This window comes from Nicotiana attenuata, chromosome 1 (genome assembly GCF_001879085.1).
Source record: "Nicotiana attenuata strain UT chromosome 1, NIATTr2, whole genome shotgun sequence".
Taxonomy (NCBI): Eukaryota; Viridiplantae; Streptophyta; class Magnoliopsida; order Solanales; family Solanaceae; genus Nicotiana; species Nicotiana attenuata.
The window spans coordinates 97,319,745-97,336,307 of record NC_031989.1 but is presented as its reverse complement, the minus strand read 5'-3'; the positions used below and the strand labels follow the sequence as shown (position 1 = coordinate 97,336,307).

At 36.5% G+C, this 16,563-nt stretch overlaps 2 protein-coding genes across 2 annotated transcripts; one reads left to right on the top strand and one right to left on the bottom strand.

The window, feature by feature from the left end:
* Window positions 268-5,260, bottom strand: LOC109230927. The gene is made up of 5 exons (XM_019396421.1): window positions 4,975-5,260; window positions 2,769-3,661; window positions 2,156-2,311; window positions 1,012-1,266; window positions 268-779 (listed from the first exon to the last, which is right to left on the bottom strand). Exons 2-5 carry the CDS (start codon window positions 3,618-3,620, stop codon window positions 642-644), a joined length of 1,401 nt encoding a protein of 466 aa, XP_019251966.1. The 5' UTR covers window positions 3,621-3,661; window positions 4,975-5,260; the 3' UTR covers window positions 268-641.
* Window positions 8,080-16,255, top strand: LOC109241815 (carbonyl reductase [NADPH] 1-like). Its single transcript, XM_019408625.1, has 4 exons — window positions 8,080-8,320; window positions 14,347-14,605; window positions 14,839-15,033; window positions 15,621-16,255. Exons 1-4 carry the CDS (start codon window positions 8,226-8,228, stop codon window positions 16,014-16,016), a joined length of 945 nt encoding a protein of 314 aa, XP_019264170.1. The 5' UTR covers window positions 8,080-8,225; the 3' UTR covers window positions 16,017-16,255.

The following is a 16,563-nucleotide window of genomic DNA, read 5'->3' as shown; positions in this document are numbered from 1 at the left end:
GGGGTGTCTAACTTAGTTTGGATCGAATTAACTGCTATCAATGATTAACTTTGAAAAATGATTATTGATGCACCATGAAATTCTAATCTCCAAAGCTTTAGCTTCAGCAATGTTATTAGTTCCTATACTGGGATGCTGCTACTAAACTTCCACTATATGATCCAATAATTAATACTAGTACCATCTTCTCCCCATAGTCGCCCCGGATTCCCTTTACCTTCTCCACCCTTCTGACTTCAAAAATTCAAGAAGATTGATAGCGTAGTCTCACTATGAATGCATAATCTTTAACTCGTGTACAATGTGTGTAAAAAGAGTACTTGACACGAGATAGATACAGAAGCTCTCTAACTGCTCTTATTTAGGCTCCCATCGACCAGGCTTTCACATACATACAATCTTTTTCCTGCTTGCACTATAATGTCCTAGTAAACAAAGTACTGAAACATAAAGATTTTGATTTATTCTAAATGTAAAGACAGACCATTGTATTACCTTATACATCTATACGTGAAAAAGAGTGAGTTTATATATGGTGCTCCAAACAACCCCAAAGAGAAATGGGTATATAAACCTGAGGAGATGATAATTTGCATGGTATGTACTGCACCAGGGACCAGAGTCACCAGAAAGAGAGAACCTCACATTAATACAGATTCGTAGCCTTCCTCCTCTCTTTGATTCCAACGTTGATACATTACAGCAGCACCAACAAGTAGTGCAATTCCAAACACTGCCAAGACTCCAACAGCATTGTGCAATATTACAATCTCGCCTGTCTGCAGTAAAGAGGAAAAAACAAGTTCAGTAATTCTGATGAAATAGGACAGAATACCAAAAAAGATGGTAAGGGAACGGAGTGACGAAACAACTGACGGAAGTGTCAGTATATCGAATATCTCCACTGACCATATAGACCTTATATTTCTTGGTTGAAAATATCTTGTTTAGACATAAGTAGGAAATTCACTACTCTAGATCGACAAAAATTTTAAGGCGTCAAGATCTTACTCCATCTGTAGAATGCAGGAAAGAGTTAGGCGTTGGTGATGGTTCAGCAACTAAGAGATAGAACAGCCCCATCACTCCTGTATGCCTTTGAGCACTGCTATAATTTGATATTAAAGTTACAGTTTCCCCTTCCGATATCTTGATAGAGCCAGGTTTAGGATAACAAGAGGACATCCCAACAATGTAACCAGATTCATTTCCTGGTTCCTTTCCTTCCCCGTAGATTGGAAGAGATGAGCATATGACGCGACCATCCTAGACCAATTCAGCAGAAAAAGAAATAAAGAAAATTTTAAACACCGCACTGTTTAATGGGAAGTACTGAAACATCAGAGGGACGTCAACATAAAATTTCACGAGGATGCTCCACAAAATCAGTATAATTAAACCTGCTTTGTAACAGTGAGGTCATTTGAGAAATATTCAGTTATTAAGATGCACAATAATGTATTCAAAGAAGTAGGGTGGACGCATGGTTGGACATACTCGTATCAACTGCGATGCTACTTTACTAGGTAGGCACTCGATGGCCATCGCCTCATACACTCTCACAAGTTATCTTTCTAAGTTCCCACTAGGGTTGACAAGTACTAACCTTACACCTATCCGCTCCAAAAATTCAAGCAATTAAATTTCAAAAGAAACCACTATCATTCACTTCCTATATAGTCATGCAGTTCATCAAGAGGCCACTCATATTCATTTACAACGGACAAGAAAACACAATCATTTATTGTCTCGCTGGAGGATCCATTCACTATAATAACAGACATAAAGCTTTTTGCAGCTAATTGAAGATGATACTGAACAATGATACAGTTCTGACAGTCTGGGATATAACAGTTTGGACCAACAAAATAAGCCTCTGAAGTATGACAAATACGCCAAATGCAAACACATTTTAGTTTATACAAGGTTAAAAGCACGAGATTAGATGGATTCACTCAATCCGGTCTTGCAAGCGGTGATATATAACATGTGTCAAGAGCAGTTCAAATAAGCCAAGTATCATTAAAAGAAAAAGCTTCTTTTACGGAATCTTTGTTTTGATCAGTGAGTCAATTGTCCAAAAATCTATTAGAAGCGTAATCCAGATTTTAGGGAGAACATGACCATAGAAACAAAATATATTAGCTCAGAGTACCTCTCCGTGGAGTGCTGAACCAATCCCTCCAGTATGTTGGTGAGCAACTCCATAGATGATATCTCCACCACTAGGAAAAGTTACACTTATCTTTTTTGTATGAGTGCAATCGGCATTTGCCTCAGCTGCAGAACATGACTCCACTAAATATTCAATCTGAAATCAAAATATTGCCTAAGTTATTCGCTAGACATACTTAGGTAGCAAATAGCTAAAAATGATTTGATTTGAATTATCATTAACTCATGTGATAATCCTGTGTACAGGATGATGCACATATTATATGACGATGGTCAATTTCTTGAATTGGTAAAATATTCCATTTCGAAAAGGAATAGATCCAAGTAAAAGTTGGTCAAAAAAATGAACACCGGGAGTGCTCTCTACAAGATAAAAACTTTGCTGAAGAAGGATGTCATTAAGTCTTTTTAGCTCTTAAGGGATTGTATAATACTAAGATGTAGGACAAGATTTGTAATTATTCTAGATGTGCAGAAACTGATGTTTTAAAGTTGATCTATATCTATCTAAGAGGTCTTGAAGGAGGTGGTACCACAAATATATACAGATAAAGAAAATAACACATTACAGGAAATTCCTCGCAGGCTCGCACCTTGCAGTGATGTCTTGACACGGTCCCTGTTGATTTTTCCGGCTTTTTCCATGTATCAGTGACATCAAGTATATAAATTTTGACGGGGACAATGGAGAGATCCCAATCAATATACTTCACCGTGTACTTCAGGTAAAGGCTTCTCCTTGCACCTTGGAACCCTTCTTTCACCTTGCATCTTGTTTCATCGTAACAACATCTCAAGCCTCCAACATAATCTGGCTCTATATTTCGGTCATACTCGTCCTTGGTAACGTTATAAAGATCACACCTGCACTCAGTGCATCCCAATCTATCTTCAGCACCTCGTGTATCAATTGCATGTACATTGAGCAACCATCTCTCCTCGTATCCTGGAGGTACTTCGGCTGGATTGCCGACCTCTATACCATAAGGATCTGGAACATACGTGATCGTCTTTCGGGTCTCTGACCCAAGGCCAAAATATTGAGTAAGACCCCTATCACATATCCCCGAGTTTCTCTTAACAATAAAATCTGATTGGTGGAACCCCAGATCGCCATGGTACTTTGCCACTTCCACACCTTTTTGTCGATAATATCTAACAACAACCCAGTGATGAAGATATGTTTCATGAAGGGGAACAGAATTCCCCGCCTCATCAACTACTTCAGCATCAAAATTTTTGATAGCAATATGGCCTTTTGGGAAGTCAATGTTGTAGTAAAACTTGTTAGAGACCGATCCAGGTTCCAGCACAATCTTTGGTGATAGAAAGACAGCTGATTTCACCCCATTTTCTTCCGTTAATCGAGATTGTGAACTTGGATCAACCGTCATTAGCAGTAAGAGTGCAAGTGAAAGCAATTGGTAATTTAAACATCTTGACATCTTTTTCTCTTTCCCACTTCACTTGACACTAGTATATATATCTGTTGACAATACCGTCAACCAATCAACCACCCATAAATTTAAGTCCCAAAAGTTTTGTGAGTAGAAAAAAGAGTCTAATAACCTATGGTAGTTTCTATATAGTAGGAATGCACACATTATCCATTGTTCCTGATAAAAGGAATTAGATAAAAGATCATGATACTGTAAAACAGTCTTTTCCCCTGTATGGGGCCATAAAAGACAAATACTTGCAACTTTGTAAAATAACATTTCTTTTTTTTTTATTTGCACCGGATGTCCGAGTCTCTAAGAGACCCGACTATTCCCGGGGGTGCACAGGACCTCGGCAAGGAGTTTCCCGCAAGTGCACCACGGTTAATTCAGGTTTTACCCAGTCCGATGGCCCTCAGAAATTGTTTGCACCCAGTGGGTTTCGAACTTGAGACCTTGTAAAATAACATAAGTTAGCAATTTAAAAAAAGATTTAAGTTTAACAAATCAGTGAAGTTTAACCGACTGTTGCAGATCATCCACATTATTCTCAGGTTACCAACTCGTTGTTTGGTTTGAAGACAAGTTATGCTTGAATTAGTTATAGGATTATCAATTTTACTGGTTTATCCTAGGATAACTTATTCTGAAATTACTAGTTTATCCTAGGATTTTTATGGGCCAAGTATTCACACCTTGTCACCGGCAAGTATAAGTTATCCCGGTAGTATTTTTAATCCTGGGATAACTTATCCCAGAATTATTAACCAAACAAGGTATAACGCAGTACTAAATTTTTATGCCAGGATTATTTTTGCTTATCCACCATACTAAACGATAGTGCAAAAGAATTGTGCATAAAACTTAAATTCTTTGAAAAATAACCTAACTTAGATGCAATGACTGATTAAACTCTTTAATCTTTACACAGAACCTTAGATTAAGTATAACGACTACAGATGATATTTCCTGATAGACAAAATAGAAGGAAAATAAAAGGAAAGGAACAGATGGAGGTAACTTTTTCAGTATGTTATCCATATTTACTTACCTATACATATTTCCTTATCAATGCATGTTTCCTTATCTATATAACTAATGATTGGATGCAGAGCTCATAAAAGAATCCAAGCATCTAAATTAGAACCAAAAGAAAGGAAGCCGATACACTAGGCTTTCGCTATGCGTGGGCCACGTCTGGAAGGGCCGGACCTCAAGGTCTATTGTACAAAGCCTTACAATACATTCTTGTAACACATGACCTCCTGGTATATAGGAGGAACTTTACCGAGCCAAGGTTACTTTCACCTAAATTAAAACAATAACACCGAAATTAAGAAGAAGAAGCAGACAGGCTTACCCGATATGGCTTTTGGGCCAAGTATTCACACCCTTGTCACTCGACTAATCGAGAGACATGCACAGAGTAGGGTTTAGGAACTCAAAATTTGGAATTCCAATAACAGGGAGATTTTATAAGAGAAGCAGGAGTTCTAAAATACAGACCATGACAATTGTATGAAGCGTACGTTGATACGTATCAGATTGGGAGGAAGCCACGTGTCATTTCTGCTGAAGACACAGCTTACGACTGCGCCTGAAAGATCTATGTTTTCTCCACAAAAAGAAAGATAAAAGAGGATCGGGGTAAGGTTGGATTTTAGGGAAATGGTCAAATATTATGGACGACTTCATACTCTCATGACAGTGACAGACTCCCAAGTCTCAACGGCAAAGGAAACACGTAAGCCCCACATCTAGAAGCCATTTATTGTAAGGTATTTGATTAAACATAGATTTCAAGCCAAAAAAAGAAAAAGAAGATTTGAGAGTTGTAATCTAAATAAGCTATTCTTTTTCTTTCCATCTTGATAACATATTTCGCTTATTTAGTAAAATATATTTTGAAAAGTATTTTTTATCATATTGACATGAGAAAAATTATAATCTATAATATTTTTTATGGTTTTTTATTTTTAAAATACTGAATTGAACTAATTCAAGTTAGCTTTAAAGTTTTAGTCAGCTTAACTCTTAATAAACTAAATGTGTCATCTAAATTGAAACAGAGATAGTATAAATTTGATAAATTAAATAATTTTTTTAAAATTATGTTATTTCTAAATTTATATGAGCACTGAATTCGAATAAGTTTTTTTCTCATTATTTAAGTGCATGTTATAGTATACTTGAGTGATAAGAGATTAGAATGGAAATTGATTAAAATATTCTATTCATACATTTTTAAATAATAATATATTAAAAAGTCAAAAAGTTAACATGTGTAAAGATCACATTACTTCAACTTTAACATTTTACTAGTTAAAATAAATTTGACTTGCGTGAGTCGCATGGGTATTATTAATAGAATGCTGTTATATCAAAGCAGACAACATGAGAATTTTTTTTTGTGAATAACACGTACTAGCCAATTTTCGGACTGGTAATTGAAAAATAATCAACGTTTGTAAGGTGATTAAAAAATAGCCACTATTTTACTTCAATACAGAAAGTTCCAACATAATATACTGGAAATTGGTGCACCTGTGTATGAGCTTCCAGAATATTATGCTGAACTAGTATATTATGCTGGAATTCTAGTATATTTGTAACAAATAATACTTATAATTAGCTGATAATGTAAAATTTCTTACCATGTTAATACATGAAGCTAAGCCGTTAATACAATTATGTTGAGCGTTTTAAGCCGTTTCCAAATAAAAAAGAATAATAGTAGTATAAAATAAGAGGAAGAAAATATTTTAAAAGTTTTAATTTTGGCAAATGGTTAAAGACGGCACGGCATGACTAAAGACAATTACATTGGCATGTAATTGCATTTCACACCTGTGAACTATGTTACTATCAGGTCCCAACTCCCAAGTCATTCTCAATTACCTCACCACTAGGTGCCAATGCTTGCCCATTTTTCAATTTATTTTCCTTGTTTTTTTCTTCTTCTTTTTGACAAAGACATGAAAAATAGACGAGCCACAACAAGTACGATATATTATCATTTAACCTTCTTTGTTTCTATCTTAACAGAATTATCTTTCCACAATGAGACTCAAGGAACCTACCGAGATCACTCATTATTAGATTAGGGGTATACAAACCGTACCAGAAAACCACGTCAAATCAAACCGATTAAAACATCCAATTATGTTTAGTTTGATTTGATTTGGCTTGAGTAAAAAAATCTGTGCTTTATTTTTATTAACTTTAAATAATATGCTGTATGATCAACTTCTTATCAAGTTTTAGTGAAATGCGTCAATCTCTTTGTTCTTTTATATTTTCATATGTCAAGATCTGTTAAATTCTTATATCTTTTTCGAATTTGAAGTGGTATTTCGATAATTTAAAATAAATTAGAACAATGTATATTATTGACTTTTATGTTTAATTATTAAATTCGGTTAACTTTGAAAGTGTGTGTCAATAAAAAATTATTGTCAGAAAACTAAATAAATAACTATCATGTGTTACTAAAAAATTCTCCCATAAGAATATTTTAATAGATCATATGTTTGTCAGTTTTTTACACCCCTAGTTACCATGATTTGACAATTTTAGTGATTTAGTTAATGGTGTTTTAGTAGTTATAGTAACAAGCTGAAAGGAGATTTATTATTATTAGTTGCAATTTTTTTTAGGAAAAGGATCAAATATGTCTCTGTAGTCTGTACCATCCGAAATTGAGTAATTCATGTTTTTGTTAGATTTCTGGTCTAATATTACCCCATCCGTAGGAAAAAGTTTTATTTTTGCTCTTGATACCTAATAGGAGCTCATACCAAAGGATAATTGTAAATCATTATAAAAAAATTGAGGGGTGATTCTCGAAGAATTTTAACATGAGGTGTCTATCTATTTCACGTTGGTGGGTGGGGGGGTTGGGGGGGGGGGGGTCAAAGTACAAGAGGATTTGCTTACGCCAATGGTATGCATGCAAAGTGAAAAAAATTTCAAATAGTAATGGATAAATTTAGACCTTTCTCTCTTTATTTATTTATTTATTATTTTTTATAATAAGAGATTAAGGGGAATATTATTAATTTTTCTAACACTTTGGGGTTGTTTGGTTGATGGTTTGAAATAATTAATCCCAACAAATCGCGCATAAGATAAATAATGTTTGGTTGGCCGTGTAAGAAAAAATAATCGCCCCATAACTAATGTAGCGTTTGATTGAAAGTATTATAGAAATATATGCATTAAGTTATGCGAGAATCTATGTATTATTTTATACGGGATTGAACGTGAAATAAAAATACGTATATAACAATACAAAATAAACTATCTAAAGACAAATAACAATTTCCTCATTATTAATCATTACATAACAATCCATCCATTATTAATTTTTTGCATTATAATTCTAGCATAACTAATATGTGAACGAAACTACCTGTTAGGGAAGAGAAAAACAAATTGTTAAAGCGGTTCAAACCTAGCATAGGCTCCAAATATACCGGAAGATAATACGCAGTTTCTGTCACATAGCATTTCATGCTCTCAATTCTCAACCAAAAGCCAAAATCTAAAATGAATTAATACAGGAGTACAGAATAAGTTGAGATTCAAAACTAAAATAACAGAAGAAAAATAATGGATCATAAAAAGGAGAAGGCAAAGGAGAAAAGAGAAAAAAGACGGCAAGAGATCTCTCTTTTACGTACTATTCCTTATTCCGATCACCGAAAGTGAGTTTTCATTTCTTTTAAATTTTTCCTTTCCTTCTTTGCCTTTTCATATCCAGAATTTTAAATCACGTGGAGTATCATTGTTTCCCTTATTCTCTCTCTATATGTATGCACGCCCACGCTCAAGCAAGCTTTTTTATAGATTAAATTAAATACAATGGGTTGGGACCATGATTATGGTAAGATCTATCATAATTGAAAAGGCTAACATATGTCTGCTTGTGTGCACTTTGACTATTATACTGGATATCTGACGCTAACATTTTAATTCATTTGATCAATATATATGCTTTCTTGGACATTATGCTGTCTGTCTCATAGGACAATGGCTCAAAAATTGCTGTCCATGGGTTACTAGTTTTAGCATTTGATTAAGAGGAATGGAAAATTAATTAGAGGTTTCCTGTGTGAATTAATTTTTGAGCGATAACACTAGCTTTATTGATCCTGTAGAGATTTTTCTTTTGGTTTTAAAATGAAGTCTGTCTCGGTAGGAAAGAGATCACTGGTGTATAGCACACGATTTCCTTTTCTTGCAGGCATGGAATCGACCTGTGAACAAGGAAAACCCAATGAGAACCAAAAAAGTGTACCGCATTTACCGAAAGATGATCCAAAAAGCGAAGGAGAAATGTTTCTTGTAAAGTTGAAAGCATGAAATTTTCTCAAAAGAGACATGCCGACTCATGTGCTATGGTGATTTCAGGATTTTAAATCTTTTGACAGAGTACTATTTGTGGTAACGTGATATAAATATATATTTTCTTAAAAATTGTCCAGCTGATAAAAATGTAGTATTTGGCCGCACTCACTGCCAAATACTACGTACATTCCCTTCTAGCTGAGATGGAAAACTTTTAAGCCGCAAGTTGCAAAGCCAAACATGACAAGAAAATATGCTGAGAAAAGTTTAAGATGATCAATAGTATTGTTGAAGTGCTGCAATGACAGCTGGAAACTAGTGCTGAGTGTTAGATGACAAGTTGTTATTCTAGCTTATTGCAAGTTAGTTGTTAATAGTTAGTTATAACAGAATTAGGACCTTTGTTAATGATAATTAAGCTGAGATAGTTAGATGATAGTTAGAGGTATATATATACACGTGTATATATCAATGAAGGAACACTTCACTTGTAATGAGAATCAGTTTTTTCTCTCTCAATACACAGTAGATACAACTGTTCCAGAAGCTTCCATTTACAGACTTCATCTTCTTCCTTCTTACTTGAGCTTGACCACCAGTCGATAATGGTGGAATTTAACATGGTATCAGAGCTTGGAGAATCGATCGAAGCTGTAAAAATCTAGCTTTAAGAGTTGTTCTGTGAAGTTGTTGAGAGAATTTTTCAATTGTTCTTTGTCTTCTTCAAAATTCCTAATTCCTGAGCAGATCGATAATGGCTGAGGTAGATATTGACAATCCGCGACATCCGTTGTATCTACAACCTTCAGATGCGCCGGGAAATGTGATAATTTCTGTTCGTTTGACTGGGAGTGAGAATTATTCAGTCTGGAGTAGAGCAATGAAGATCGCACTGAGAGCTAAGAGAAAGCTAGGGTTCATAAATGGTACATGCACCAAGGACCAATTCACTGCTGATCTAGGCGAGGATTGGGAACGTGTTAATGCTACAGTTTTGACTTGGATTATGAACACTGTCTCGCTGGAGTTAGTGAACGGGATAGTATATGCCAGCAACGCTCATGAGGTTTGGACTGATTTGCAGGATCGTTTTGACAAGATCAATGGATCAAGGATCTATAATCTTCAACGAGAAATTGCTACAGTCTCTCAAGGTACTTCCAGTATCTCTGCTTATCATTCTAGACTTAAGCTGTTGTGGGATGAATATAGTGCACTTATTCCAACTCTTCCTGTGATTCCTGAAACAAGGGAATTCATAACACATCTAGAACAACAGAAATTTTTTCAATTTTTGATGGGATTAAACGATAGCTTTAGTGCCATTAGAAGTCAGATTTTACTCATGTCACCATCACCAAGTGTGAGTTGTGCTTATGCTATATTGATTAATGAAGAGAATCAAAGGAATGTCCATATGACCAATACACCTATGAATGAGGTGAATGATTCTACTGTCTTAATGAGTTCAAGAGATAATTCACAGAAGTTCAAAAGGTATGGCAATCTGTATTGTGAGTATTGCAGAACCAAGGGTCACACTAAAGATACTTGTTACAAATTGGTGGGCTATCCACCTGGTTTCAAGGGAAAGAAGAAACAGGAGTATCGACAAGTTAATGCAGTCACAGGTGATGCATTTCATGCCAAGGATGATATGTCTCAAGCCACCACAACTGCAGATTCTAATGTGGCAAGACAAGGAATGCACGACTATTTCACTGATGAGCAGTACAACCAGATAATGAAGCTATTGAACCAGGACAAGGGAGAAGAATTTGCAGCTAATATGGCAGGTAGTACTGACTCTCAGCTGGCTCAAACATGTGATACTCCTTGGATCATGGATACAGGAGCAACAAATCACATGACTTCGAACATTAACTTGCTGACTGACATAACTAAATTGCCTAACACCAAAGAAGGTAACGTTCATCTGCCAAATGGTAAAACAGTACCAGTTATGTACCAGGGAAAGTGTAAAATCATAGGTGGTGAATCAATTCAGAATGTTCTATGTGTGCCTGACTTCAAATACAACTTACTATCAGTCTCAAAATTGACTAAGGAGTTGTTTTGCTCAGTACTTTTCTTTCCGTCATTCTGTGTGTTCTAGAACCTATGCACTGGGAAAGTGAGGAGGATTGGTAAAGAAAAGGGTGGCCTTTACTTGCTGTTACTAGATGGATCAAGTGCAAATAAAATCAAACAACAGATTAGAGGTTGTTTGGCAGAAGATGCTACATCAGACAACAATGTGTGGCACAGAAGGTTAGGACATGTACCAGCCAGAATGATGAGGCAGCTGCCTTTCATGAAGAACAAGATGCCTACTGATTGCAACTTCAATACATGCACTATATGTCCATTTGCAAGACAAACTAGGAAGCCTTTTCCCCCCAGTACAACTAGAGCAGGAGTAATTTTTCAGTTAGTACATGTACACATCTGGGGACCTTACAAAGTGCCTACTACTAATGGAAATAGATACTTCTTGACACTTGTAGATGATCACTCTAAGATGATTTGGGTGTTCTTAATGTAACTGAAAAGTGATACACTTGTGCTTCTAAAGTCTTTTATTAAGATGGTGAATGTGCAGTTTAATCACAATGTTAAATGCCTTAGAACTGATAATGGAGCTGAATTTTTTAGTTCCGAGTGTACAGCCTTTTTATCAGATAATGGGATACTACATCAAAGTAGTTGCCCACACACTCCACAACAAAATGGAGTGGTGGAAAGAAGACATAGGCATATCCTATAGGTGGCAAGGGCACTAAGGTTCCAAGGTGGTATACCACTACATTTCTGGGGAGATTGTGTCCTAGCAGCTGTGTATCTGATAAATAGGTTGCCATCTTCTGTGCTAAATGGCAAATCACCATATGAGATTTTTCACAAATCACCACCTTCACTACTACACTTAAGGGTCATTGGGTGTCTTTGTTATGCTACAGTTACCAGGCAGCATGATAAACTCCTACCTAGAGCAGTAGCAACAATTCATATGGGATATTCCACATCTCAAAAGGGATACAGATTATACAGTCTCAAGGACGAGAAGTTTTTTGTCAGCAGAGATGTTACATTTAGAGAGGATGTGTTCCCATTCTTGATGATGAAAGAAGGAAAAATACCTCCATTATTTTTTGAAACATCCAGACATTATGCACCAGAACAACATACAGCTCCACACCAGCATACTTCTACTTAGGAAATGCTGACTCCTAATCAGGAACTAGATGAACTACATGATGAACATGATGCTACAATACCCCAGCTGGATGACTTATCTAGCAATGATGCTGAGGAGGTTCAGACCACTGAGATAGCACATGAGGAGACATCATGCAACTCAGAAGAACCAGCAGAGGGTCCAGACCACCAGTATGGGCCAAAGATTACATATGTCCAACTATGCAACCTTCCTCTTCTACCTGTCTATATCCTATGTCCAACTACATGGGGTATGATACACTAGGTAGTGCTTATCAGAGTTACCTTACTGCAATGACAACATATGTTGAACCTACATCATACCATCAAGCAATGAAGGATCAAAAGTGGATAGATGCTATGCAAGCTGAAATAGATGCATTGGTTAGTAACAACACATGGGAAGTAGTCCCTATTCCTAAAGGCAAGGTTCCTATTGGCTGCAAGTGGGTATACAAAATCAAGCGTAGATCAGATGGAACAATAGAGAGGTACAAAGCTAGATTGGTTGCTAAAGGATACAGTCAACAAGAGGGGTTGGATTATCAAGAAACATTCTCTCCTGTGGTTAAAATGATAACCATCAGGACTGTCATTGCCTTAGCAGCCATGAATCAATGGCCATTGTTTCAGATGGATGTTCACAATGCATTCCTCCAAGGTGACCTTGAGGAAGAAGTATACATGCAACTACCTCCTGGATTTGGTAGCCAAAGGGGAAATACAGGCTGTAGACTACTCAAATCCTTATATGGTCTCAAACAAGCATCTAGACAGTGGAATCTCAAGCTCACTAATGCACTCCTACAAGCTGGTTTCAAACAAAGCAAACATGATCATTCCCTTTTCATCTTGAAGAAACACAACAGACAAGTCATAATTCTTGTGTATGTGGATGACCTTCTTATTACAGGTGATGATGCTGGTCTCATTCAAGAAGCCAAGAACACTTTACAACATAGCTTTAAGATGAAGGACCTAGGAACTCTGAAATACTTCCTAGGAATAGAGGTGTGCAGGTCACAACAGGGAATCTTGCTTTGCCAAAGAAAATATGCCTTGGAGCTGATTGCAGAGTTAGGATTATCAGGTTCCAAACCTGCTTTAACTCCAATGGAGCAGAACAAGAAACTTACTTCTACTGAATATGATGAGCACTGTGAACGCAATGATGATACTAGGTTTATTCAAGGAGTTGGAAGTCAATTTTGATGCCCCAGTTCAACTGTGTACAGACAGTAAGGCAGCAATGCAGATAGCTAACAACCCTGTGTTTCATGAGAGAACAAAACACATAGAAGTTGACTGCCATTTCATAAGAGAAAAGGTGCAGGAAGGAATGGTACATCCTGAGTATGTGCCAACAGAAGAACAAGAAGCAGACATCTTGACAAAGGGGCTTGGAAGTATGCAGCACTATCATTTGTTGTCCAAGCTAGGGCTGTTGAATATCTTCACACCACCTAGCTTGAAGGGGGGCGTCGAAGTGTTGCAATGACAGCTGGAAACTAGTGCTGAGTGTTAGATGACAGGCTGTTATTCTAGCTTATTGCTAGTTAGTTGTTAATAGTTAGTTATAACAGAATTAGGACCTTTCTTAATGATAATTAAGCTGAGATAGTTAGATGATAGTTAGAGGTATATATATACACGTGTATATATCAGTGAAGGAACATTTCACTTGTAATGAGAATCAGTGTTTTCTCTCTCAATACACAGTAGATACAACTGTTCCAGAAGCTTCCATTTACAGACTTCATCTTCTTCCTTCTTACTTGAGCTTGACCACCAGTCGATAATGGTGGAATTTAACAAGTAGTCACTAGGATTTAGTACAATATCCCTCACACCTTCAATTAATGCATTATGTATTTGCTCCTGGCACTTTAAATGGACTTCTTTAAAGTTTGTCAACATTTTGATGAAACATATAGTAAGTTTCTTGTGATTATTCAAAATAGTGAATCAAAGCTGATGCTAAAAGCTGTTTGATAGTCTTCTCATAGTTCTGCATGCTAGCTAGTTATGATTTTATATTGATAATCACATCTTTTTAGAAACATAATTTGTCTAGATAGAATATGCTTCGATCAGTCAAAAACGTAATTCCATAGGATGTTGATTTTCTAGCATATAACACTAATAGATGGCGGATGATTTTCAGATGGTGGTCATCCGATACTGTTGCTGTGGTGACTGGTGCAAATAGAGGGATCGGATTTGAGATTGCTCATCAACTAGCATCACATGGCTTAACAGTTGTTCTCACATCGCGAGAGACTGGTGTCGGTGAAGAGGCAGTGAAAGTCATGCAAGAAGGAGGTTTAAATGTAGCATTTCATCAACTGGATATCGTCGATCATGCATCAGTTGAAGCATTTTCTGATTGGATAAAAGAAACTTATGGCGGTTTAGATATACTGGTATTATGGTACCCCTATATTCTCTCTATAATTAAGCTACCAGCAAATGTATAAACAACTAGAGTAGCTTTCATTAGTATGCTACTATTTTGACTGGTGCAAAATCTCCTAGTCTTTCTCTTCTTGATCGTTGATTCAAGGAGGGCGGCTTTCATATGCTGTTCTAGTTTCATCTATTATTTTTGCCAAATATGGCCACTTTCAGCTGATGATATGGTACTATATATATGTAGATCAACAATGCAGGAGTGAGTTTCAATGTTGGTACAGAGAATTCCATGGAACATGCTGAAACTGTCATCCAAACCAACTATTTTGGCACAAAGAATATGACTAAAGCGATGATTCCATTGATGAGGCCTTCTCCTTCTGGTGGTCGTATTGTTAGTGTGAGCTCTCGATTGGGAAGACTTAACGGCAAAAAGAATGTAAGAACTTCAGTTTTCCTACCATTCTTGTGTCCTTGTTCATCTTGTTCACTCTTTTAGCAACCAGGCTACACCAACCTTTCCAGATTGAAATCAAGTTAGGGCAATACTTTGTCCTGATTGGCAAGGCTGCCCGGTATACAAAGCATCTTGCGTTCACGCAAGGCCCGAGGCAGACCCGTATCCTAAGGGGTGTGATGTAGACAACCTACCCTAATGCAAGCTTATAGGTCACATGGAAATAACTTTATCGTTGCTCCGAGCGGAGGTGGACCTATGTGTTATGTTGAGGGGTCACTGGACCCCGTAAATTTCGGCAGAAATCTTGTATATATGTGTGTGTATACTTTGAAAATGAATAATTTAAATCACTTGGCACCCTGAACGCTAAAAGACTTTAGGGGGCACTAATTGAACAAAATATTATGCCCCTCCCGTTCAAATACTTTGTGTTGATTGGGATGTTAATAAATAAAATTGCATGATATTAGTTCTTCATAAACCATTGCTGGTTGCGCTAATTATATGCAAATGTCATTTTCTTCTTTAATATCTGAAAATCATCTATATTTTCTTGATTCGACCAGAGAATTACAAATGTTAGCCTGAGACAGCAACTGGAGGATGTGGACTCTTTATCAGAGGAACTGATTGATAATAGTGTGAAGAAATTTTTGGAACAAGTAAAAGAAGGGACATGGGAATCAGAGGGATGGCCTCAAGTGTTCACTGACTACTCAGTGTCAAAACTTGCAGTAAATGCTTACACCAGGCTAATGGCAAGGATACTCGAAGATCGTCCAGAGGGTCATAAGATATATATCAATTGCTATTGCCCGGGTTGGGTGAAGACCGCGATGACTGGTTGGTCGGGGCATATATCTCCAGAAGACGCTGCTGATACTGCAGTCTGGCTTGCTCTACTACCTGATCAGTTTGTGAGTGGTAAGTTTTGGGCTGAAAGGCGTGAGATAAGCTTTTAATATGTGGAGCAGTTGGTGTTTGCATTATTTGTGAAAATTGATTGATTACTTGTTATATTGGTGGAGAATGTGAGCACTGAGCAGGATTGGATGGAAGAGCCTGAAGCAATGGTCCAGTTTGTAGCAATGCTGTTTTCTTGTAGATTATATCTTGTTTGGACTTTTTTTTTCACTAGCAGTGTGAATGAATTTTTCGTGTAATTTAACTTCGGACATATTAACAGATATATATTGTTAGAGGGGCATGATTATATTACAATTATAGCCGGATCTCTCTATAACAACATTCGTCAATACTCTTGTCATTTTTAGTCAAATACATTCACTTCTGCTAACACCACTGTTTTCAGTTTCTATAAATGAAATATGGAAAGATTATCTTGAAATAGTAAAAGCTAACTTTGTTTAATTTCTACTTCTAATGTGATTGGAAGTTTACTTCTTAGGAATGCAGCTATAGTTTTGGGGAGGGAATAAAGTTAGAGTCAACAGGGGAATAGTTATAATTGAAAATTTTATTATTACTAGGATCAAAGAATCTTGTTTA

Coding starts and splice junctions, on each gene's coding strand:
- LOC109230927 (XM_019396421.1), bottom strand. CDS start 3,620: ATGTCAAGATGTTTAAATTACCAATTGCTTTCACTTGCACTCTTACTG. Junction 2,312..2,768: donor TGTCAAGACATCACTGCAAG/GTGCGAGCCTGC, acceptor TTTTGATTTCAG/ATTGAATATTTAGTGGAGTC. Junction 1,267..2,155: donor GTTCAGCACTCCACGGAGAG/GTACTCTGAGCT, acceptor GAATTGGTCTAG/GATGGTCGCGTCATATGCTC.
- LOC109241815 (XM_019408625.1), top strand. CDS start 8,226: ATGGATCATAAAAAGGAGAAGGCAAAGGAGAAAAGAGAAAAAAGACGG. Junction 8,321..14,346: donor CCTTATTCCGATCACCGAAA/GTGAGTTTTCAT, acceptor GATGATTTTCAG/ATGGTGGTCATCCGATACTG. Junction 14,606..14,838: donor ATGGCGGTTTAGATATACTG/GTATTATGGTAC, acceptor ATATATATGTAG/ATCAACAATGCAGGAGTGAG.